The 26,711-nt window shown below is 39.6% G+C and overlaps 1 protein-coding gene across 11 annotated transcripts in view; it reads right to left on the reverse strand.

Annotated features, from left to right (window-relative positions):
• The window catches only part of agpat4 (1-acylglycerol-3-phosphate O-acyltransferase 4 (lysophosphatidic acid acyltransferase, delta)), a 192,526-nt gene that overhangs the window by 69,450 nt on the left and 96,365 nt on the right, over positions 1 to 26,711 (reverse strand). For 10 of the 11 annotated variants that reach the window (XR_006312574.1, XM_043696316.1, XM_043696318.1 and 7 more), the window contains exon 3: positions 5,758 to 5,927. Coding sequence is in view for 10 of the 11 variants with exons in the window: in XM_043696316.1 (XP_043552251.1) it covers positions 5,758 to 5,927 (170 nt within the window). In the remaining variant the exon portion in view is untranslated. Of the gene's footprint in view, positions 1 to 5,757; positions 5,928 to 22,302; positions 22,388 to 26,711 lie in introns of those variants that run through there. The other variant, XM_043696313.1, reaches the window with a different exon arrangement.

The raw sequence follows: 26,711 nt of genomic DNA on the forward strand, positions 1-26,711 counted from the left end.
CCGGAGCACCCGGAGGAAACCCACGCAGACACGGGGAGAATGTGCAAACTCCACACAGTCAGTCGCCTGAGGCGGGAATTGAATCCGGGTCTCTGGCACTGTGAGGCAGCAGTGCTAACCACTGTGCCACCGTGCCGCCCAGGTCGAACCTCCTAGTGGTTCCCCCCCGGTAACGGCCTGTAAGAGGAAGCTTTTGACAGGGAGGCAATTTTAAATTGTCTAGGGGTTGTTTTAGTCTGGTTTTATCAGTGGTTTTACCATCGATTTTATCCTTGGTTTTACCGGTACTCTACGCCACTGGCAGTTTTATTGTTTCTCCCTGTCTTTTGAGCAGTACTCTGACCAGGCCGGCGAATACGACCTCAGAAAAGATACGAGACAGCTGGTGACCATTCGGTCTATATTAGAAACAAAATTTGGCAGCGGCGATTATGGCCAATACCAAAAATTCCAGTTGGGTGGGAGACCGGGTAAATAACCACCCCGCATGGTTGCTATTGGCAGCATCATGCGCAAAATGTGTAGACCAAAAATGGACTGGACAATCCGTCTCGATGCAGACAGAAGAGACTAAGGATTATTCCGGCAAGGCTGTCCTCGGGCAGGCACGAGGAAGCCATTAATATCGTCCAGAATGATCAGGACGCAAGTCGAAGAGAATGACTAGTAGAGAAGGCCCCTCTGCAGTCGAGTTCATTTAACAGCCGGACAATTTTTAATTCGAATTTTAACGGGCCATTTGATTTTAGTCGATGTGGAGAATCAGAGAGAGGCGAGGAGAGGTATGAAGGTAGAATTATCCACCCAATAATTAGGGAAACCGATAAAATAGAGGTAATAATTAAATACCCGGTAGTTAATTTTAATTGTAATTATTGTAATAAGATTTATAACACTACGGGCAGGTTTAGGCAGCATTTAAAGATATGTAAGGGAATTAAATCAGTTAGTTAGAGTTAGATGTAGTAAATGTGAGTGGGAAGGGAATTACCAAGCCGTAGCACGCCACTATCCTAAATGTTCTAAGAATGAGAATAATGGTAATAGTAATAGTGATAATACTAATACTAATACTACTAATAAGGAAGGAGAGTTAGAGAAACGATACCAATGTGAATTATGTCCTTTAAAATTTAAGACAACCAGAGGATTGGGGCAACATGAAAGACATGCTCATCCCATTTTAAGAAATGAGAAGAGGAAGAGAGGAACGGTAGAGAGTAGGAATAAGATGGAAAATAAGGAGGGTACTAAGAGGGGAATATGGTCTCATGAAGAGGTGGAAATGTTGCAACGACTAGAAGTAGAATTTAGTGGCTGTAAAAATATTAATAAAGTTATAGCTGAGAAATTAGGTACTAAAACGGCAAAACAAATCTCAGATAAAAGGAGGTTATTAAATAAGCAAGGTAAAAGTCACGATAACGGTAAAGGTATAGATCAAGAACTGGTTCTTAATGAGTGATAGTGATGAAATGGATAATAGTGATCAGGAGATAAATAGGGAAGTAGAGGAAGAAAGATTAAATGGAAAGAGAGATCAAGATAGTAGTATTATTATGGATAGAGTAGACTATAAGAGCAAGTCACTAACAGAATTAATTAAAATAGTAGAGGATGATATGGGAAGGAATAAAGGTATTAGTCAGGAATTTGAGAATATAATGGATATGATAATGGATAAATTGGGAACGAGTAAGGAGGGTGATAAAGGTAAGAAGGAGACTCATAGTAAACGAATAGGTTTGAAGCAAAGGGATAGTGGACTAAGAATGAAGAGGAAGGAAAATAAGGCTAAGAGAAGGTATAGTAGAAAGAAAGGTAAATTTAAAGAAATTCAGGTCTTATATAAAACGAAGAGGCAATACCTGGCAGGAACCCTAATGGGGGCTCCAGTTAGATGTGAATGCCCCCTAAGTAAAGAAGATTTAGAAGACTACAATAAAGAAAGATTAACTAACTCTAATGATAAAAATAATTTGAGAGGTTTTGCCAAATATAAAAGGCAAGGGGAGGGATCGGTGAATAGGACTCTGACAGGTCCTGTGACAGTAGAGGACGTTAAGGCGATGGACGTAAAAACTGCTGCAGGGCCAGATAGGGTAACACTGAAGGAGATAGTGAAGATATTTAATAAAGATAATACAGTACTTCCTAGAATATATACCCGATTTCATCCAAATAGTATAATACCGGATCAAATGAAAATAAGTAGAACTGTATTGATTCCCAAAGTGAGCGATGAAGACGGGTTGAAGGATATTAATAATTGGAGGCCAATAACTATAGGGCCAATTATGCTCAGAATATTTACTAAAATTATCGCCAGTAGACTAAGTAAAGTAGTAAATCGGAATAAAAGACAAAAGGGCTTTATGGCTGGTGTAGCAGGTTGCGAGGAAAATATCAAAATTCTGGAAAATATTATTAATGGGGATAAAACGAAAAAGAGATTTAGCGGTAGTTATCGTGGATTTAGCAAAAGCGTTTGACACAGTGGGCCACAAATTAATTATAATAGCTCTTAAAAGACTCCAACTTCCGTCAATATTTATTAATTTGGTTACAAATTTATATGATAATAATTTTACTCAAGTGGAAGGTTTTAAAAGTAAAACTGGAAAGATTAAAATTTTAAGAGTGGTTAAGCAAGGTGATGCATTGTCGCCGATTCTTTTTAATATTGTAATAGACCCTCTGATAAGTACCATCGAAGAGAAGGAGAAAGGAATATTTTTAGGGATAGATAGGAATAGCTATCACTGCGTAACATTAGCGTTCGCAGACGACATAGCGTTAGTTAGCCAACCGTATGATAGTATGGTATATAATCTTAAACTTGTAGAAAAATTTTGTAAAAATACGGGAATGGAGGTTAATATGAAGAAAACGAAAGGATTTTACTTTACATATAAAAATAAGACATTTATATATAATGATAAAATTAACTGGAAGTTAAATGAAGGGAGCTTATAGTTTATAGAGCCAGGTAGTACGGATAAATACTTCGGTGCCAAGATAGATCCGTGGATTGGCGTAGGCCAATCAAACTGGGAAAGCCAATTAGATATATGGTTAGGAAATTTAAAAAGATCCCCCTTAAAACCAGTTCAAAAAAGTAGAAATGTTAAAAACATATTTTATTCCTAGACTATATTATTACTTAGTTTTATCTGAAGTCTCTATTAATTATCTTAATAAATTAGATAATAAAATAAAAAGTGTAGTTAAAGAAATTTTACACCTCCCGCAATCCATCACGGATGGAGTATTATATGCCGTGATGGTGGCCTTGCTTTAAATAGACTGTCAACCTTTATTCCAATCTCAATAATGAGGAAGTACGGGATGCTACAGAAATCGGAGGACGAAATTTTGCATGCATCATTTCGTTTCGAAGGTGATAGTGTGGCTGCAAAAATGTATAAATTATGTAAACTTAGTGATGGAAAACATCTGGAACCCAAATATTAATCGGCGATTAGGTGAAGAGGATACTATCAGGGAAGGCAGTGAAGATGAGATGGAAGAGTTTGGCAGTACCAACTATGCTAACTGGAGAAGTATTGAGATACAGAGATGGATGGCCCTCCCCTGTCAAGGAGCTGGGGTTCATTATTATAAGAATGATAGTCAACCATCCATTGGATATACTAAGTTACAATATATGAAGACATCTAAAGTTATCAATTCAATTTTATTGAAAACAAATTTATATCCAACAAGAGTGTCAATGTCGTATGGAAGGCCATGTAATATCAAGAATTGCAGAAGGTGTAATGATACATCAGAAACGTCTGCGCATATCTCAGGGTGGTGCCCTTATGTTAAAAACATGAGCATCAAGAGGCATAATAGAGTTGCAGAAGAATTAGTTAAGTATGTAAGGAAGAATGGGTGGACAGTATATATAGAACTGAGAATTAAAGACGAAGCCGGGAAACTTTGGATACCGGATCTAACTTTTAAGAGAGAACACCAGGTTGTTGTTGTGGATGTAACTGTTAGAACAGACCTTCAGATCAACTCGCTTGAATCAGCATGGGAAGAAAAGACAAACAAGTATAAACATCTAGGAAAAGAGATAATGGACCTCATTGGCAGAGGAACGATATCCTTTTATGGTTTTGTGATAAGAGCCAGAGGGAAGTGGTTCGAAAAGAACACAGAGTTGATGAAAGACCTCGGGTTCTCGAAATTTAAATCTTTTGCAGAGTATCACAACCCTTGTTTTGTCTTTGACCCTTGAACTTTTACGGATTTTTATGGACTCTTAATTTCTCCTATTGACGTTATTTAATAATGTTTTAATAAGTTTTAGGTATTTTAATAGTTTTAATTAATGATTTTAATAGATTTTAATGGTTTTAATAATAAAACTATAGTGTTTTAGATCACTTAGTTAAAAAGGTGGTGGGTAGATAGGGGTGTTAAAAATTAAAGAGCACGCTTCACACAACAAATGATGAGCAGTCGCCTAGTCTAACAATTGATAAGCCCAGCTCATCCCTTGCCTCGCTGAGATTATGATTCACAATGTATTTTACCGTTCCCTTAAGATCATTCCGGCTGTGGTTTCGCTGGATAGGGGTATCCATGCGTCGACAAGCGACGTTAAGATCTCGAAAAGGACATGATCCATCGCGTATGGCGAGTGCATAAAGTTAGCCAAATATGCCACCTAGTTCTAAACTCACCCAGGCTAGTTGAAAGACCTTTGCTATTTACCTTATCTATGCCCTTCATGATTTATAAACCTCCAAGATCACCGCTCAACCTCCTACACGCCAGAGAAAAAAGTCCTAGCCCATCCAGCCTCTCTTGATAACTCAAGCCCTCTACACCCAACAAGTTTCTCTTTTCTGAACACTCTACAATTTAATATTATCCTTCCTATAGCTGGGTGACCAGAACTGTATACAGTGCTTCAAAAAGCAGCCTCAACATCCTGTACAACCTCAACATGACATCCCAACTCCTATACTCAAAAATCTGAGCAATGAAGACAAGCTTTCCTTCTTAACCACCCGGTCTACCTGTGATGGAACTTTCCCAAAAAAAAACTAGTGTATTTCTCTATTCAACAACACTACCAGAGCTCTACCATTAACTGTTTAAGCGCTACTCTTATTTGCCCTACTAAAATGGAAAACCTCACATTTAATCGGAATTAAACTCCATCTGCCACTCTGCAGCCCACTAGCCTAGCTGATCCCATTGTTATCTTAAATAACCTTCATGTTGACTAGATCACCAATTTGTGTAATCTACAATCATATTAAAAATGCCTTCTAAATTCTCAACCAAATCATTTTAGAATACTGAACAGTGGACCCAGCACCAATTCCCGCAGAACACCATTGGTCATAGGCCTCCAGTCTGAAAAACAACCCTTTGCTACCACCCTTTATCTCCTAGCATCAAGACAATTTTGTATCCAATCACCACTTGCCTTCCCACCTATTTTTGTCATCTGCAAACATGGTTATAGCGCATTCAATTTCCTCATCCAAATCCCCAATCGTAATACTCTAACTCTCAATTGCCCTGAGGAATTAGATACAGGCAATAAATGTTGGTATATCCTGCATCACCCACATTCCATGAACAAATACATTAAAAAAAGTCAAGATTAGGTCAGTTGTAATAATTTTTTTTTTTAAAAAGTACACAACATTGAAAGGAGATTAATGATTTGGAAGGATCAATTTCATGATGTATGTGTAAAGAATTCCACCAATTAATAACAAGACTTACCCCCAAAACACCAAATCTTTCACAGAAGTCCCATCCACAAAGGAAATCAATCTCATAGTTATGATTGAGAATAACTATGGCATTCTCTTTACCGTACTTAATATAATTCCTTTGGTCAGTATAGAGGGTACATTCTGTACCTGACCACCATTCCAGCAACCACACCAATTCTGAAATTTAAAGAAAAACAAAAAAAATTAGTTATGCCACCAACATCTTGTCCACTACCACCAAAAAGATAACAGACATGGGTAAATGGTTTTATTGGGCTATGGCATACCATCGGTATTCAAAGTTTCCATTCGCCTAACCTCTAGTTTGGAAGGTCAACAGATGGGTTACATGGGCAGATTTGGCAATAGACAAATCAAGTCTGGAGATGGGGCTGAAAATTACAATAGATAGAGGGCTGTAAGTTTCCATACAAGTTAAAAAACACAATCCAATTTCTAATGGCCATAAGCTCAAATCAAACGACTTGGAACTGATTAGAAATTTCATTTAGAGGCTACAAAATAACCTATATGAAACAGTGTCACACTGATCCTGCAAGACGTAGTCCTCAGTTTTGGCTAAGGCACGTTGCTGAGAAGGGCATGAGTCTGCTGCTTAACCCAAATAGGTATTGCTGGGTTTTTTTTAGTAAACAAAAAGGAAGAAATTCCTCCAAATCCCACTACATTGGTAAATGAGTGTAATGCATTAAAATTTAACTTAATTGAATGGATTAATTACACATGCAGATAGAAAGAAACTATAACCTTTAAAATTGGAAAACTATCCAAGAGCCTTAAATCAAAAAAGTTTAATACCAAACCAGAAGACACATTAGAATAGCGAGTATAGGCTTAAAGTGGATACATATTTTAAAAAGGGTGTGTTTTAAAATAAATCCTTTCAATGGAAAGTTGCACAGAACCAAAACAAAGGTGCTATAATTGGATAGAAAAGGAACAAGGTAACAAAGCAAATCATGATCCTCATATTTTAACTGATGCAGCTTAAAAGGCCTCAGGCTGAGTAAGTAGACAGGAGGAGATGCTACATTTCAGGGACATGAGACCCAGGAGGCCATCAGAAGAATATTTCTATTAAAAAAAGGAATAGAAATAAAATGGCCACAATGGTAAACTCCCAGTTTGGTGTCTCTAGGACTTGATAGCAGTGCCAGATATTTCTGATCAACCTGCTTTAAAAAGTGTCATTACACACCTCTAGAGCAGGTGGAATTTGAATGTAGGCCTCCTGGTTCAGAGGTATGAACACTACACTACACTACACTACACCACAACAACCCTTCTTGGCAACAGTAGCAAAAGGTGCTGAATAACTGACCAGCTGCATACGATTAATGAACACAGGTAATCAAAGTTAATAAACAAATCATTAAAACAATTGCTTATATCCACCATACCATTTACATTTCTTAGTACTGTAACAATACTGTCACTATAAAGGTTATTTTGTCCTGGAGTCTTAAAGAGAGGTTACAAAGGTAGAGTTGCCAAGGTGGCTAGGGAACCAGCCTTAAACTGTTGCTTTTTTTAAAAAAAAAATTGTTTAGTAATGGAAGGGGAATGGCCAATTCTCCCAATTCAGGTTCCAGTACTTAAGCTGTAGCAGTCACAAGATGGGAGTGTACCAGAAGGGTTGTAAGCTTCAGTAAATGATTCCTAACTGACTTTCTTTGAAATCTCTCTGGATGTTGTTTCCTCCTGCCTGTAAGAATCATTGTTTGAATTTCCCTTTTTGAAAGTGGTGTTTACTATATTGGAACAGTTAATTAGTAATAGTCACTGTATCAGGTCAATTAAGTTTTCCAATAGTCAAGTTATTCTAAATTCTACTTTTTATTAGTGTTTCAAACATATTATTTAAATAAATTCTGTTTTGCTTAAACTGGTTTGACCAGTTGCATCATACCTGGAACACCCCCTTCTCATCTACCTTGAAGAAGGAGAGAGTTAGTGTCTAGGCTACCATCTTAAAATATTTGGAGGGGGTCTGGCCTGGTCCATAACAGTACAATCCAACCTCACTCAAGTACTTATCAACATCTGGGCCTAAATGTTCAGCAGTCAAGACTTCAACTCACCCCACATCTTCCATGTTCACATCCCTCACTGCCTCAGACAGCAGATAGTCATCCATGGTGAGCACATCTGACCTGAACAATGCAACACCACTGATATTCTATCATCTATTTTTCAGGACAAGGTTGTCCACAGCAGAAGTGAGCAATGCCAAACTAGCAGATAAGCTTTTGTCCCAAACCTGTTGAAGAATATGGTGCTATGCATCATGGAGATGGACTCAACATCGTAACACCAGATGGTAGGGCTTAGAGCATTCAAAGATAACAGTACATTACTAACACTATGAATCAACTCCCACTTCAATCTCATACTGTATGAGATGTGCAAGTTCCTGATGGTATGTTTTAGGTATCTCTTGCTTGTCAACCCAGTCATCATTTTTGATTTTCTTTCAGAAACCCAATAATTTGCACGTGTCCAGCCACAGCAGTCTTCTTAGGAAGACTACAAAACCTCAATATACCTCAAAAGAAACAAAGACACTTGATCTCACACTTTCAACAACCAGCTCAGATTCTTGCACTATGTAAACAAACTTTGAAAACTGATAATGGCTATATAGTCCATGTTCTGTTTCATAGCCAGTGGACGGAGGGGAACAAACAAACAAACAAACCAAACAAACACTCAGGATCTAACCTGTAAAACACTTCACAACTTAACGTTTCAATCACATATAGTTATGCCACCAACATCTTGCCCACTACCACCGAAATTTAAAAGATAACCGACATGGGTAAATGGTTTTTATTGGGCAATGGCACACCGTCACTATTGCAAAGTTTCCATTTGCCTAACTTCTAGTTTAGAAGGTCAACAGATGGGTTACATGGGCAGATTTGGCAATAGACAAATCAAGTCTTCATCTAAATTCCAGAGAGCATAGGTTCAATTTATTCAGCCCATCACTGGACAACATTCTGAATCCATGAACTAAACTATATCTAGTGAACCTTTACTGATTATCTCAAAGGCAATTAATTCCTTGTTTGAAATGGTCTCACTAACACCTACACAACTGTAGCAAGACTTCTTTATTGTTGTACTCTTCTGGCAATAATGAACAACATGCCATTTGCCTTTGAATTGCAAACTATACCTGCATACTAGTTGAGTTCCTTGCCTATGTACAACATAAATAAAATTTTCATCACCCCCACCACTCCCCAAACATCACCTTGAAGAAGAAGAGAGAGAGTTAGGTGTCTAGGCTACCATCTTAAAATATTTGGAGGGGGTCTGGCCTGGATTGCTGAAGCCATCGTGTATGTCTTTATTACCTCTGAATTTGCCTACACCAATGCCTTCTTGGCTCATCTTCCACATTCTGTGCCTCAAACTTGGTCAGCCAAATCTCTGCTACCAATGTACCGACTTACGTCAAATCTTGTTCATCCATCACACCTGTGCTCAAGGATGTACAGTGATTCAAAAATTAAGCAACAGCTGATTTTTTCGTCAACCAGTTGCCAAACCCATATAAAATATTTGCACTCCTCTAATTCTGTCCTCTTGAGCTTCCCCAATTTTAATTGCATCATTAGCAGCTGCAACTTCAGTTAAACCTCAAGCTCTAGAATTCCCTCCTAAAAGCTTAATTCTCTACCTCACGGTTTTTAATGAGCCCTTTGTTAAAGGAAGACAGACTTCTTTAACGTGTGGTGTCATTATACTTCTGGCGAAGCCATTTCAGAAGAGTCCTAAATACATCTAAAGGTAATCGAATTAGTTAGGACAGAAATGTCTATTTGATTTGAGTTGGTCTTAAGCTGAAGTTCCAGTGCAATCAATAGCAGTACTGCAAAACTATTTAAACTTCCACAAATTTGCACATCCTGGAAGCATGGCACTTTTCTCAATTCAATTTCACCAGTCATTTTTCTACTCTGCAACAAAGCATACTGTAACAAAAAGAACTGCCTATTAAAAAGTTACTCTCCCTTTTCAATAAAGAGTGCATTAATTTTCAATATACTCTGATAATCAAACTTGGGTTTGCAGCCTTTCAGGAGTAGACTGCCCTTTGAGTCTATGAAATCGGTTTACTTTATGGCAGTTTTAAAAGCTCTGGCTACCAAATTGGTTTGAACATAATTTCATTCACAACACGCAAATTAAACAAAAAGCATCGATTGGGTTAGAAAAGAGATAATACCATAAAAATGGCAAATTTATGATTGAAATTCACTCTACTTGTCGATCTTCTTCCCTTATTGTCAGGCTAGATGCAGCAGCATGCTGGAATATACTTTGGTAAATGGCATTACTTCACATCATTTACATGTCTCAAAAGTTGATCAGGAAGCTGATTACCATTAGAATGGTGCTAGAAAAGCACAGCCGGTCAGGCAGCATCCGAGGAGCAGGAAAATTGACGTTGAGCAAAAGCCCTTCATCAGGACTGAAAGCAGGGAGCCTCCAGGATGGAGAGATAAATGGGATGGGGGTGGGGGTGAAGGTGATAGGCGTGGGGGAGTGAGAGGAGACAGCGCGCGCGAGAGAGAGAGAGAGCGCGAGAGCAGCGAGATGAGGAAACTGAAGTCCACATTCATGCCCTGGGGTTGAAGTGTTCTGAGGCAGAAGATGAGGTGTTCTTCCTCCAGGCGTTGGGTGGTGAGGGAATGGCGGTAGAGGCAGCCCAGGATCTGCAGGTCTGTCAGTCATCGGCAGAGTGGGAGGGAGAGTTGAAATACTGGGCCTCTGAGCGGTGGGGTTGATTGATTAGATTAGATTCCCTATAGTGTGGAACAGGCCCTTTGGCCAAACCAGTCCACACCGACCCTCTGAAGAGTAACCCACCCAGACCCATTTCCTTCTGACTAAATGCACCTAGCACTACAGGCAATTTAACATGGCCAATTCACCTGACCTGCACATGTTTGGACTGTGGGAGGAAACTGGAGCACCCAGAGGAAACCCATGCAGACACTGGGAGAATGTGCAAACTCCACACAGACAAACAGTCACCCGAGGCATGTGCAGGTGTTCCGGAGATGTTCCCTAAAGTGCTCTGTGAGAAGGCGTCCAGTCTCCCCAATGTAGAGGAGACTGCATCGGGAGCAACAGATACAATGAATGACATTGGTGGGTGTGCAGGTGTAAAAAAACTTTGATGGATATAAAGGCTCCTTTGGGGCCTTGGATGGAGGTGAGGGGGGAGGTATGGGCACAGATTTAGTGATTCCGGTAGTGGCAGGGGAAGGTGCCAGGAGGAGGGGGAGGTGGCAGATGACAGGGTTTATGCAAAAGGTTGGTGTGATGGAACTGGTCCTCATGGGAGCAGATACGGTGGAGGCAGAGGAATTGGGAATACGGGGTAGCATTTTTGCAGGAGGTAGGGTAAGAAGAGGTGTAATCCAGTAGCTGTGGGAGTCGGTGGGTTTGTAAAAAATGTCAGTGTCAAGTCAGCCGTCATTGATGGAGATGGAGAGGTTCAGGTGAATTTAAAAGTCGGGGTGGAATGTTGATGAATTGCTCAACCTCCTCGCGGGAGCAAGGAAGAGGTGGGGAGTGGTGCTGGCGTAACTACGAAAGATGGACTATTCTACGTAGCTGACGGAGACAGGCATAGCTGGGCGGAGGAAGAGGTGCCCATGGCTACCCCTTTGGTCTGGAGAAAGTGGGAAGATTTGAAGGAGAAATTGTTAAGGGTGAGGACCAGTTCAGCCAAAAGAATGAATGTGTCAGTGGAAGGGTACTGTGGGGGATGTCGGGAGAGGAAGAAAAGGAGGGCTTGAGGCCCTGGTCATGGTGGATGGAGGTGTAGAGGGATTGGATGCCCATGATGAAGAGGAGGCATTAGGGGCCAGGGAAACTGAAGTCTTGGAGGAAGTGGAGGGCATGGGTGGTGTCTCGAATGTATATGTGGAGTTCCTGGACTAGCAGGGATAGGACAGTATTGAGGTAGGTCATCACAGCCAAGACACAATCCTATCAGCTTTATATGTGTAGTGTTTAATGTGAATTGTTAAAATGGCGAAGGGATGGGTTCCGCAGAATGAGATTACTACTACACTGAAAAAAGAAAAAACAAACTAGAAAACCCTTAGAATAACAAAGAGGATTTCAACCTAGAGCTATCATAGTATGCATAGCTTCGTTTCTCCACTTGCAACTAATAATTTTTTATGGAATTATTTCAGGAACTTTAAAAATCAAGGAGTTTCTTGCCAATAGCACACATTCAAAACAAGATACTAAAATGGAGACTAGTTTGCCTAACAAAAACTGTTGCATTTTTGTGAAAAATCCATTGTACATTAGAAAGCACGTTACCACCAAAAGCAGTGTTGAGGTTAGACTGGATAAAAGGGGAGATCATTCTCCTTAAGGAAACATTTTCAAAATCAGGAGCAGGCTGAATAGAACAGAACAGATGAGGGAGAAAACTGTTCCTGCTTGTAAAAAAGCAAGAAAGAAGAGAGAGCGCGCAACAGGACAGATTTTAAAAAGTGATTTGTAAAAGAAGCAAGGGTGATCGGAAAAGAAAAAGACTATTTTCATTCAGCAAGTAGTTAGGATACAAAATGCCTCACCTGGAATATAGTGGAGCAAGGATTAATTAAGGCTTTTTACAAAAGGCACTAGACAATATTTGGATAAAAATAACATACAAAAAGGTATGTGGGGGAAAAAAAAAGGAGATTGGTACTACTTAATGTTATTTGAAGATCTAGTGCTGGCACAATGAGTTGCTGCATTATGAACATATCAGTCTTCTGCAAAGAATATTTTTCATTAATTCACTGCTTAACAATTCTGAACTTTAGCTAGTTGAGGATGTAAAATATTGATGCAGAGCTAGATGTGATCTGAAAGCAATTGAAATTACCTTTGAGTGGCTGTTTAACTTCCAACTTTAATTTCCACCTATCCAGCTGTTTCATTCAATTAACAGAGCTTTGTTTACAATCCAAGACTATCAGCAACAACCAACAAGTTCAGGATCCAGAGGAAAAAAAAGAGTTTGTCTATGCATCAACCTCCTATGTTGAGCGGAATCTGTTTCGCTTTTCAAAACAAAGTGTTTTTCTTTTCAGAAGGGATGATCTGTAGATATATTCAAGTCCATTTCCTAGGGTGGTTCTCATGGTTGGGGGAAAGAAACCAAAATACATTGTTTTGGCATAGGGTTGTATGACAACTAAATAGAGATAGGCAGAGAGACATTTGTATATGCAGAGTGCACAACCTCAGGAGATTGTAAAATGCTTTACAATCAATAAAACACAGTCGAAACAGTTACAGTTATAACACAGGATACACAACAGCAAGGTACAAAACATTATGGAATATTTATGCAAAAACCAAAAAGACCAGAGAGGGCCTTTACAACAGATTCTTTTCTCAGATCTTTCAGCAAGGGGATGATAACTAAACAGCAAAGCCCGAAAAGAAAGCTTTCCAGTTCAGCAAATTCAAAAGCAACAGACTGCCTCCTGCCCCATAATCCAAGTCAGCATTAATTCACTTTTTTTGTTCCTTTTTTTCTGGCTGGCCAGCACTAGGCCTCCTTTGATTGACCAATTCAGATGAATCTCAGTCGTCGACAACATCTCAGTGCTGTATCATCTAGTGTCTTTGGAGTAGACATTAATTTGTATTCTCTTCCCAATCGAGTTAGAGTTCCCAAAAGCAAACACATTCTTTTATTTTTGTTCAAAGTTCAATTCTATATTATCTCATTTTTGGTTTTGACTGGAGTTGCAAAAGTAAAAAGAAAAATAATAATGGTCTCAACAATATGTAGGAGCAAGGTGACATTACCAAATGTCATCACATCTTTTAGAGCTTCTTTGACACTTACAATCACTGGTCAATTTAGAATTGAACTATTTTTAAATTAAGTAGCAAGGAAGACCTTACAATGTGAAAATCTAAGTCATATGTTTTATAAAGACTTTATTCTGTGATCAGTGCCACCACTGGGTGGAGCACTTCACCAATATGCACAAAATTGAAGTGACGTGGTGGTGGTTTCCTGAAAACATCAATTAAATTATTTCTACAGCATAATGGTGGCATTTTTATCATCTAAATCACTTCCTCATGAGAAGTGAGAACTACAGTAGCTGTAGAAGCCAGACTCATCTTTCCTCCACCAAACCTCTCGTAATCAAACTATTCTAAGCCTCAAACTAGACCCTCCAAAGTGACCCACCCAGACCCATTTCCTTCTAACTAATGCACCTAACACTATGAGCAATTTAGCATAGCCATTTCACCTGACCTGCACAACTTTAGATTGTGGGAGGAAACCGGAGCACGCGGAAGAAACCCACACAGACACGGAGAGAATGTGCAAACTCCACACATACAGTCGCCAGAGGCTAGAATCTTTGTTGATGTTCAAGTGAACACTGTCAGAACTCAAGTGACCTGAAATCACCCTAATTTTTTGCACTGGGAACACTGGTTCCATTTGGTGAGTTAGTTAACAATTTGTGCTGCAATTTTGTATTAATATATTGTGGACAGCATCAGAAAGTGTTGAACCCACCCTCAAAGTTAAATCACTCCACCACTGTATTTACAACATTTTGCCAAAATTGCTCAAAGCAACACAGGTGAACCTGATGCATTTAAATTTTATGTATTAAGACCTTTGCATGCACATATGTACATTCATCCATCAAAAGCCATGATGGAGAAGTATGATTGAACCCAAGGGTATAATAATCTTTTTGTCAGCTCCGAAGCCCTCGTTGATTTTTCATTATTTTCATTTTATTCTTTTACCGATTCTGGTTTGAAACAGTGAGCTGGAACTAAGCTAAAACTGACTTTTAGACTTCAGGTAATAACTTGTGTTACAGAGGAAAACTGACCAAACGAGCTTATGTTTACTCATGAGGGCAGGTATGGACATTAACTGCAACATGTACCTGATCAAAAATGTTCTGCAGACATTTCGTCAGTGGGGGATGAGCATTAGGTTTAACAGATAGCACTCGTTGGCTATTAAAAAGGTGAATCTGGGAACTCCTTCCAGCAAGGCTGGAAGAGGTCTTGTGGTCAAACAGATGACAGATGTTGAATGGTAACTGGAACCTAGTGGAAGGAGACCGTCAGTCAGTGTGTTCAGTTTGAATTGGGTTTTGGAAAGAAGAAATATGGCTATTGGTGATACAGCATGAATACTTGAAAGCTCCCTAACCAACCACCTGTTAGCCGCACGTGGAAGATCAGAAAATAGAAAACTAAACATATTACTGCCTTTTGAGTGAACTACAAAAAGGTGAGCCTGGCTGACATCTTCAGAAAACGAAGAAAAATTTATGCTGGTGAAATGATGCTTCATGAAACTACTTGCTCATCAATTTATCTCTTCTCTGTTTATCACGGTCTTGAAAGAGCCCTTGACTGAAAATAACAGTTTCTGGGTATACAGTGTAGACCAGTTAGATTGCTTTGTTGTTAATAAGTTGCCATGCCTTTTGTTTGTTTAAGAACCAAACTGGTGATGAGAATTATCCACAGAATCTGGGATTGGTTACTCAAGTCTGGTTAGGAACCATGGGGTCAACTTGGAGTGTCTTTGAAGACTCTAAACATTAATGCGTTGTGAATAGGAGTGAAGATACTGATTCAGCTGTCTGCCTCAGTGTCGCAACATAGTTTATACTCAAGTGATGGCTGATCTTGCATGATGGTCGACCATTAACTTTTCGCCAAAAGGGGAAAAACACATACTTGCTGTCAACACCAAATGCAAAACCTCATTCGAAGGGTGACAGTTTGAATTCCTCATATCTGCTCAGAACGAGAGAGGTACTCTATCTCCTTTTGTGATAGTCTTGGGGGTAGGGTTGGCAGGAACATTAACTGACCTGCCAACATTGAAGGACCGCAACAGTCATCCAGGTCCTCACCTAGAAGGGAAGAATCCTTGCAATCACAGGAGAAGACAAAATGACCTCTCCTGCAGGGTTACTGAAACATCCATGTCTCACTGAACAAGATTAGAGTCATAGAGTCATGGAGATGTAAAGCGTGAAACAGACCCTTCGGTCCAACCCGTCCATGCCGACCAGATATCCCAACCCAGTCTAGTCCCACCTGCCAGCACCCGGCCCATATCCCTCCAAACCCTTCCTATTCATATACCCATCCAAATGCCTCTTAAATGTTGCAATTGTACCAGCCTCCACCACTTCCTCTGGCAGTTCAATCCATACGTGCCACCCTCTGCGTGAAAACGTTGCCCCTTAGGTCTCTTATTTCTTTCCCCTCTCACCCTAAACCTATGCCCTCTAGTTCTGGACTCCCTAACCCCAGGGAAAAGACTTTGCCTATTTATCCTATCCATGCCCTTCAATTTTGTAAACCCTCTATAAAAGGTCACCCCTCAGCCTCGGACGCTCCACGGAAAACAGCCCCAGCCTGTTCAGCCTCTCCCTATAGCTCAAATCCTCCAATCCTGGCAACATCCTTGTAAATCTTTTCTGAGCCCTCTCAAGTTTCACAGCATCTTTCCAATAGGAAGGAGACCAAAATTGCATGCAATATTCCAACAGTGGCCTAACCAATGTCCTGTACAGTTGCAACATGACCTCCCAACTCCTGTACTCAATACTCTGACCAATAAAAGGAAAGCATACCAAATGCCTTCTTCACTATCCAATCTACCTGCAACTCCACTTTCAAGGAGCTATGAACCTGCACTCCAAGGTCTTTTTGTTCAGTAACACTCCCTGGAACGTAACATTAAGTGTATAAGTCCTGCTAAGATTTGCTTTCCCAAAATGCAGCACCTCGCATTTATCGGATTTCCTTCATTCCATTACCATACACCTATTATTTGCGATGTCAGTCTCAGTCATTGCAAACCACATCTAACCACTAGCTATAATGCACTCTCTCATGTCTTGCAGATTCCACTAATCTCCCCATGGCACTGAAGAAAGGTCCAACACCTCAGAGCGAGGGGCGGGCGAGGGGGGCCGAGAGCGAGGGGGGCCGAGAGCGAGGGGGGCCGAGAGCGAGGGGGGCCGAGAGCGAGGGGGGCCGAGAGCGAAGCAGATCAAAAAAAAAGTACCTTGGTTGTGTGTCACTGTCAGCTTATACATAAAAATGCTCCTCAACCTGGCTGTCATGGTGAAGAACCTGCATAGACACTAACCTAAAGTACCTCTGAGACAGAAGAGGCTCAAAAGGATGGAAGTCTACACTAAAAGCTTACACCATCTGAAAATAGGGGGCAATGTGTATAGCTGACAATGGGTTACGCTGACACCTTTGAACTTTTGTTCAACATCTTCAATATTTGATTCCTACCATGATGAAAAAGGTGCAACTGTTAAAAAAAACGTTGCTTAACAGTGGCTGAGCCAGAGACGTGCAATGCTATAAAATGGCAAGAGAATCGGCAGCCTGCCTGCTTTACATACAACTTTGTTTCCCTTTCAAAGCCTTACGATCAGTGGTTGCTGCAACCCTCTCCCTCAGTCATTGCTTACCCAACCGCTGTGTGCTCACAGCCATTTCACCATTCCACAACTGTAACTGCATCACAATGAAAGGTGATAATGCTCCTCAGTGGCTTTCAGCTATAATCTGAAATGTGCCAGTGAGCCCCCAAACTTCAACATCTTCTTAGTGACCCATCCCAAAGGTTTCACACTTCCAAGGCTGCACCCAACCCTTCAACATGCACCTACAACTGCCTACCTTTCTCACCTAGTGCCTGGCATATGAGATGACCATGCCTGGTATGGTCATGCATTTCTCCACCTTAACTCGCAAAACCAGGGTTCTCCTGACTGGGATAACCAGTCCTCCCATAATACACCCTTGCCAGCAATGCTTTACTGTACCCTGTCCTTGGAGATCATGCTTGCCCACAGCAGCTGCAACATAGTTGGTGGAAAGCTGGTGATCATCAAGTATATTGTATACAATCTTCAAGAATGATGTCAAGCAGTCCAGGGTCCACTTGCAGATTAGGCTAGTGATCTAAACAGCAAGAGCAAGGTAACTGGAAGGAGGAGTACATGCCAGGAGTGGAAGCACAAATTCAAACAGAAAACTTTGTTTACCACTGAGTTGCTATCCCAGAGCCATACCAGAAATCCTTAAAAAACAGATATACATGCTGCTGAGACCCTCTGGAAATCATTTTGAACAGTTGGTGTCCACAGTTATGATCATAGCAGTCTGAGTTTGCAAACAAACATACCGAGATTTCACAACATCATCTAAAATCTTTGACAAAAGTTTTGGCATCAACCATTCAATGCTATACGGATGGGTTCTGGTGGACAGATAAGTCAATTCCTGCTCTAACCTGAAAGGATGATTTCAAAAGCTCTATGCAAGATGGTTTGCCAAATTAGAGCTGGACTCAATGCTCCCAAACATTGAAAACAACTATTTTGGTAAGCTTTGTAGTGCATGAAGCATTTAGTCACATATATCCATCAGCCTTCTGCTGTAGCCAGTTCCTGAGATCATCGGACTTCTCTGCATCAGAAACTGAGGTTACACTCATTGGCCAATTGAGCTGGCATCTGTATCCTCTTCTCCCTTCCCAAACAGGGCATATCCTTTGGTTCCTGTGCATTTGTACCTGATGTTTTACCACATGTTTCTTCTTCCACCCAAATAAATATACCTTACTTTTTGTCATCAACTCAAAGGCCAAGTAATCATATGCAGTCACCTTTGCTATCTTTCTCCCCCCTCTGGAAGAGCTTGTTCTAGTTGAGTATCTGAAATGAAAGTAAAAGTTGTGTGGTAGGGGAGAAGAGAAAGAAAGTTGTGTGTTGACATCATCCAAAGCTAGTCAGATAGGAAAGAAAAAGATTGTGGGTAAAAAGTGAAAGAATTAGTTATGCAGAAAGCACTGCATAATCCCTCCAGCACTGATGAGGATGACCATGATTTCAGTGATGCCCTCCCCTGACATTTAGCATTATCCTTGCCACACAAGTCCTAATATATGAACAGAATTGTCCTTCATTATGTACCCATGTTCCATGTACTGCTGCAAGCAAAAGAGCAGTGTGTCATTGAGTGCTTTACTGTGTGCTTACAGCTGTCAGCAAGATCCACCTGAAAGGGCTCACAACAGTCTTAAGCAGGAAGTAAAAACATCAAAGGAATGAGTGCTACCTTGATAGAAAAATTGTTGATAGGTGTGTGTTAGAGATGGTCTGAATTAGGCCGTGGAGGCAGCCAGTGGTGCAGTAGGTAAGTTTTGCGATTTAAAGACTAGATTGAATACATGTTCTTGGAACAATGGACCTTTGCAGATTCTTGAACACCTCTTAGTTGGGATCTCCTGAATCTCTCCACCCCTATCATCATGGGGCAAAAAAAAAAAGAGACTTCTCCAGGCCTTGAACAAAGGCCACTAATGTTTCTGGACAACCCTACCATTCCATATCATCTCACACACAGCCTCGTTTTAATCTTACAGCAAAGATTTAGTTCATGTATGGCAAGAAAAACAGTTTAAAAACAAACAGATTACTGCAGGAACGCCAATCATCAGGAACCAACGTCTTACCCTCTCCCCAACCCTAAATTCGTAACAAAGTAGGTTTAACATTGATTTGAGAGTCAGTAAAGTAAAAAGCTGATTTGTTTTTAAACTTTAAATAGTTGTTCAGCACAATGAATGTTTGTCTCAGTATGCACGCACCTGGAAGGTACATAGTCCTATATTACATAGGAGGCTCAGATTTGATCAACAACAACAAAAAAATCATTGCATCTTTTATTCAATCCTACTTTGCAAAAGCACATTCCAGAGTGAATTGGATGACAGTCCACTAATTTTCTACCACAGCCAACTGGAGGGGATTGTGCAGAGAGAATGGATTCCCACCCTAGCTTCCACTCACTGTTCTTTTAGGATGCACTATTGTTTATTCCACAAGCTAATTATATGCCAGAGCACAAAGCCCTAAAAAGGAATAAAAATATCTTCAATGTGATCAGTGAGGCTGAGTGTTCAAATACAAGGAGGAATACAATTTGTCACTGAAATGGCTGAATGGGCAAATAAAAAAAAACATGATACCCAGAACAAACTCAGTGAAATGTTTGATTCACAACCAATTATTTTTGGCAAACTGTCACAAGCATTCCACCATCCATGTATGGCAAGAAAAACAAACAATTTAAAAAAAAAGATTATTGCAGAAAGCCAATCATCAAGAACCAAGCTTTGTAAAACTTCACATGGTCAGACAAAATGAGCAGCATTTTCATATTTATGAAGTTAGTCTGCAAGCCGACTCATTTAAAATCCATTGTGCCTCCACAATTATTCATGAATTCTGACTCAGCAGCATTGTTAAAACACCATTATGATTAGAACATTGAACTGCCAATTTGCATTAAAATTATGTACTATACTATGCTCCTTTGCTAAGTTTAAAATAAGCCAATAAATATTTCTAATATTAAAAAGGAACTGTTATGAAAGGATAATAGAACCACCCAGAACACCATTCTACAGAATCACAGCAGAGACTAATCTTCACTTCAATACTCACCTTTATTCTTACGTGCTTGTGACAAACAAACCTCCTGATCTCAGTAAATGCTGTACATCAAACTTTTTGAAAAGCCTTTTGGGAGACCAGAAAACAGTATCCATCAATGCTCGCGATATCCTCAAAAAGATTCACTTACGTTAGTCAGAGTTAGATGTACAGCATGGAAACAGACCCTCTGGTCCAACTCATCCATACCAACCAGATATCCTAACCTAACCTAATCCCATTTGCCAGCACTTAGCCCATTTCCTTCTAAACCCGTCCTATTCATACAACCATCCAGATGCTCAGCTTCTGCTTGTTCAAATATATCAGATGCAATTTACTTCAACTATCATCACAGCAACCCTCTAGTGATACAGGTTTAAACACAAAACATTCAAATAGTGCTTCAGAAGAACAAATAAAGGCAAAACCTGACTATTCCACATAACACAGTAACAGGCCAAAAGCTTGATCAAACAGGGGGTTTTAAAAGGCATATCTTAAAAAGGTGTTAAGACTGAATGAAGTGTTGGAAGAGAATGCCACAAATTAGACCAAAGAGTAGACTGCATGGACACTATTGTCACAGCAAGTTTATTTGGAACATATGCTTACAGCACAAAATAAGTCATATGGCCATTGTGTGTCAGTGCTAGTTAATATAGATCTGACTACACAAATCTCATTTTTCAACTCTTGGCCCATAACTCTGGAGGCAGTTGCAATGCAAGTGAATATCTAATTACTAGTTAAATGTTAAGGTAGACTTTCTGGGCTCAACCATCTTGTCATGCAGTGATTGAAACATTCACCACCCTCTGGATGAATTCTTTTCACCCAGAAACAAAAACACTTTTCTTAGCCTTCTGCCTCTTACTTGGGTGTTTATGCTACCTGCTTGTTGACTCCACTCAAATGAGAAGTGCCTCAAAAAGTCCCTCATTTTAAACAACTTTTTACATCCCTTAACTTTCACTGCTCAAGGAAAATCATCTTCAACCTATCCTCAATATTCAGACCCTTCAGCATAGGTAGTATCCTGATAAATCTCCTCTGTGCCTTCGCTAGTGCGATCACATATTTCCTGTGATTTAGTAAACAGAACTGCATGCATTTCTCCAACAGTGGCCTAACCAGCACTTTATCTAAGTTCCAGCGTAACCACCTTATTCTTGTACTCTATGCAGAGTTTACTAAATGAAAGTATTGCATATGCTTTCTAAACCACTTTATCTACCTACTTTTCGACCTTCTGGGATCACTGGATGCACTCTAAAAAAGGTCCCCCTTCGATGTGGCAATTAAGACTGCCACTTAACCATATAATCCCTTGCCATGTCAGACTTACCCAAGTGCATTTTCTCACACTTTTCCAGGTTGAATTCTATTTGCCATTCCCCAGCCTAGCTGATCAGTCCATTGATAACCCCATGCATTTTACAGCTATCCTCATTATCTACCACCCAACAAATTTGTAGATCTTTCACAAACTCCTTGATCATACCTGTGACATTTAAGATAAAATATTAATGTACACGTCGAAACAGCTAGGGGCCCCAGAACTAAATCCTACAGCACCCCAATCGAAACAGACTTCCAGTCACAAAAACAAGCATTCTATGATTACTTTCCATTTCCTACCTTCCAGCAAATTTTAGATGAAATGTGCCACTTTTTGCCTTGGATCCAATGTTTTTTTTTCTCCTTGATCAGTCTACCATATTAAAAGCTTTGTTGAAGTCCATGGAGACCACAAATCAAATACATTACCTTGCCTGAATACTGTTTTTCAACAAGATAGTCAAACAACCTCCCTTTAACAAATCCATGCCTACTATCCCAGATTTATCAATCACTCTCTCCAAGGAGAAATACATTTGGTCTCTCTGAATTCTCTCAACTTGTCCACCAAAGGTTACACTGACTGAATAGTGATTTCCTGCTCCATCCTTACATACCTTTGGTTTTAAATAACAGAATGTTAGCAGTCCTCCAGTAGTCTGGCGCATTACTTGCCACTAAGAGCATTTGAAGATACTGCCAGGACCCAGATATCTTCTCCCTTGCCTCTCTCAAGAGCTGGCATACATCTCATCTGGACCTGCAGATAAATTCACTTTTAAAAGACTGCTAAACATGTTACCGCATATTTTCTACATAATGAATATTTCACGGTTCTCCACCCTGTTGTCTATAACTACATCATCATTTTCCATTGTAAAGACTGATTCGAAATATTCATCAAGTATTGTGCTCACATCTTCCAGGTCCACACACAGATGACCTCCATAGTCCCTACATTTTCCTTCGTTAACCTCTTGCCCTTGTGTATTTAAAGTAAACTTTGGTCATTTCTTTTATTCTACCCTATCAATGCTTTTTCCATACTTTGCTTTCGTGATTTTAAGCTCCCCTTTGCACTTATGAAGGCTCCCATACAATTGGTATAAGGAACCATTGGAGGAGTGTCCTAGAAAATTCATAAAAGTAAATATTTAGAAGCCAAAAATGCACCTGCCATCTATTGTGCTTTATTAGTACAACACATACAGAAAGTCAACTTCAAGCATGACCCATCCCCTCTTACAGGTCAAGTAATTAAAACTTCCTAGTGAAAGGAGCTTGTAGTGACTGAATCTGAAAATTACCCCAAAAAGATTTATGCTAGTGTTCATTTAGTCAAAAGGATAACTCAATTACACTTCAGAAATTTGTGACAAAGAATCCAATTTCATAATGTCAAGCTGACAAATTATTAAAAATATCAATGAGTCAAAAAATTTAACAGGACTACTTGATCTGATGATGCTTACAGGAATTAAAATTTTATAGAATTGATTTATATCTATCAACTATCCCCCAACACTCATGCACAATTTTCAAAAAGGTTGAAAAAACATTGAGTACACAAGAACATTTAGAGGCATGGAAACCTGGATACTAGAGTTTACTGGTAATGGCAGAAGTTCAAAACTATTTCCAAGCAGTTCAGTGGTATAATCTTAGACAAACATCACCACTCGAATTTGTTCGTTTTCACTAACTTGGCTACAAATACTGTCCATTGCTCAAATCATTCCCCAGAACTTTGAATAGCAATAAGTATATACACTCAATACTGTCACTTCTGATCACAATATTCCAGGTAGGCCTATGCCAATGGCCTTTCCCCTGATCTGTAAATGCTTGAAAATCCTATCCTCAAAGATGTTGGCTGTACTTTAAGCATGCATCTTCGTAGTATGTACCCAGTGGTACAACTTAAATTCTATAGAATCACTGGTTTTCAAAAACTGTTTACTCCCAGTCTTTTGGCACACTAAAATCTCAGCTCAGTCACCAAGAAAGCACTGTCCATGCTTGAACCATCATTTCTACTGTGCTCTACTTTGTCACAGCCTTGTAACCCTAAAATTCAGTTTCCAACACTCCAATCACCGTATCAGGCAGATCTACCTCAGCTTATCTGCCACTAAAACACTCACCTTTTCCTTTTGTTACCTCTGAAGTTTGGGCAAGCTAATCATTATGGAGGCCAACATCCTGATGACAGTTTAAATTTCATCAACTCCCATTTACTCCTCTTCACTGCTCCTGCTGAAGTACACTGGCTCCACTATTGGGTACATGCTACAACAATTCATTGAAATGAATGAGAAAGATGAGAAATGCCTCTGGGCTAAGCACCGACCCTAGTGGCACTCCACTAGTGACAGCCCAATATTCCAAATCAACCAGTTTAAGAGTTAGAAAGTCCAATTCATACAACATTTAAAAACACCTCTGAACAATAAGACCTTGGACTGCATGTTCATAGTTCTTTGAAAGTGGAGTCACAGGTAGATAGGATAGTGAAGGCAGCATTTGGTATGCTTTCCTTTATTGGTCAGAGCATCAAGTATGGAGTTGGAAGGTCATGTTGCAGCTGTACAGGACATTGTTTAGGCCACTTTTGGCATATTGTGTGAAATTCTGGTCTCTCGCTTATCGGAAGGATGTTGTGAAACTTGAAAGGGTTCAGAAAAGATTTACAAGGATGATGTTGTCAAGGTTGGAGGATTTGAGCTAGAGGGAGAGGCTGAATAGGCTATTTTCCCTGGAGTGTCAGAGGCTTAGGGGTGACCTCAGATTTATAGAATCATGAGGGGCATGGATAGGGAAATATAAAAGGTCTTTTCCTGGAGGTGGGAGAGTCCAGAACTAGAGGGCAGAGTTTTAGGGTGAGAGAGAAAAGATTTAAAAAGGGATCTAAAGGGGCAACTTTTTCAAGCAGAGGGTGGTGCGTGTATGGAATGAACTGACAGAGGAAGTGGAGGAAGCTGATACCCATCCAAATGCCTTTTTGAATGTTGTAATTGTATGTGAATAGGAAGGATTTTGAGGGATATGGGTGAAGTGCTGGCAAATGGGACTAGATTAGGTTAGGATATCTGGTCGGCATGGATGAGTTGGACCAAAGGGTCTGTTTCTGCGCTATACATCTATGACTCTCAACCAAACATTCCAAATCTGACTTAGTGCATATGCTAGCAATTGACTGATATCCCTCTAAACCCTTCCTATTCATATACCCATCCAACTGCCTTTTATATGCTGTAAATGTACCCACTTCCAGCTTCTAGTTCCATATGCTGGCTTTGTCCTTTACCCATTTGCAAAACACTACCAATTCCATGAGCCCTCATCTCATGCAAGAAACTTGTGAGACAGCTTTATGGTCACATGTACTTAAATGAAGACAGTTAAAAGTTAATAACTCACCACTTATGGCACCATCTTACCTACAGATTCTTAGGGAAAGAAAATAAAAAAGACCAGCATTACAGATCAAAAGGAATAAAATTAGAATAAAAACAAAAAAACAAAAAACAAAAATTCGGTCTCTAGTCCAGATTACAAAGTAAATATGGCTGTCTGGTCTGTTATCACATTGCATCACTATATTTGGGCTTGCAACAATCTTTGTGCACCTGATTTCATTTTGGGGCATATTTTCTGATGTCAGTTTCCACTTTGGACAGTAACTTTCTGAATACCTTCTGAAAATAAGACTAAGAATCACATCCATTAGTTTCCTTTGTTATGCTTAATCTTCAAAACTTTTAATCATTCTTCAAATATTGTTTCCATTCAATAAAACTCAACATTATCCAAATCATATTATGGTTTGTGAAGTACTGTATCCCATCTATTAAATGGCAGATTTTAAGCATTGCCTGACGTTTGGGGTTGGGGCAAACTAACCCATTTTTTAAACTCAGTCCATTTAAAACCTTTGGTTCTTGTGGATTGAAACAGCAACCTCAAAATGTAGGGAATTCTGGAGGATCAACACCAAATATACACTAGTATAATGTCTGTAGAAAAGAATTAAACAGCCAATTTTAGAAATTTATTAATAAATCCAACTGGCAGTTGAGAAGAAACTGCTTTACCCACAAAGTGGAATGTGAAACACTGTCACAAAAGTAGTATTTAGCATGGATGCAATGGAAGAGGAAAGCCTGGCAAACATACTGGAGGAAGGAACAATTTTAAAAAAAAAGTAGTTTGGCATACTTAGATTAAAAATCAATGGAAAGAGGTTTGCTTGCATGAAGCAAAAACCAGACTCATGCTGCTAAAACAAACAGGCCACTCCTATACCTTAAGTGCTAAATAATACAACGTAATAATTCAAACTACTTCAAAAATGTTCAAGAGTTGCTGGGACTTGCTGGCCCAGTGTGGCAATCTCATCCAGTCTAAGTGTCTTGTATTCCACCTTGGGAGTTTTGGTGTCCTGTTGCGACGGCCTCTGCTCTGTAATCTTTGGCAGCTGCTTCCCAGTATTCCAGCGATCACTTAGTCAAATTTTCCCCAAACTGAAATTGATCGGAGATGAACTTCATCTTAATTTTCACCTTTTTCTTTTTTACCTAGGACTTCTGTGATTAATATAGTTGCCCATGATACAGCGACTTACCAAATTTTTCTTTGTAAAGATACACATGACAATAAAATGCTGTTCTATTCTTAGAATGCAAGTCTAGGATTGCCACTTAGTTTTTTTTAAAAAAACGTCTTCATACTGACATTACCTATTAATTGGCATATTCTGGATCAAGATAGTCATAATAAAAAGGAGGAAGTGATGGTAAAAAGAACCATTGTGTGTGCAGCAATTATAGACCAGAAGTAGAGATTGAGTGTAGTATTGCACATTTGACCGGTTGCTTTAAAATGTTTGTGTTTTGCTAGCTGACTACATTATATATTTGTATTACAGTGAAACTAAAATTTAAAAAAAGTTAGAGGAACCAAGTGATACAATTAGCTTCACCTCCAAATTGGGATCAGATTAATTCTCAAAGCCGGCTCGTTGCCA

The sequence above is a fragment of the Chiloscyllium plagiosum genome, chromosome 9, assembly GCF_004010195.1.
Source record: "Chiloscyllium plagiosum isolate BGI_BamShark_2017 chromosome 9, ASM401019v2, whole genome shotgun sequence".
Lineage (NCBI taxonomy): Eukaryota > Metazoa > Chordata > Chondrichthyes > Orectolobiformes > Hemiscylliidae > Chiloscyllium > Chiloscyllium plagiosum.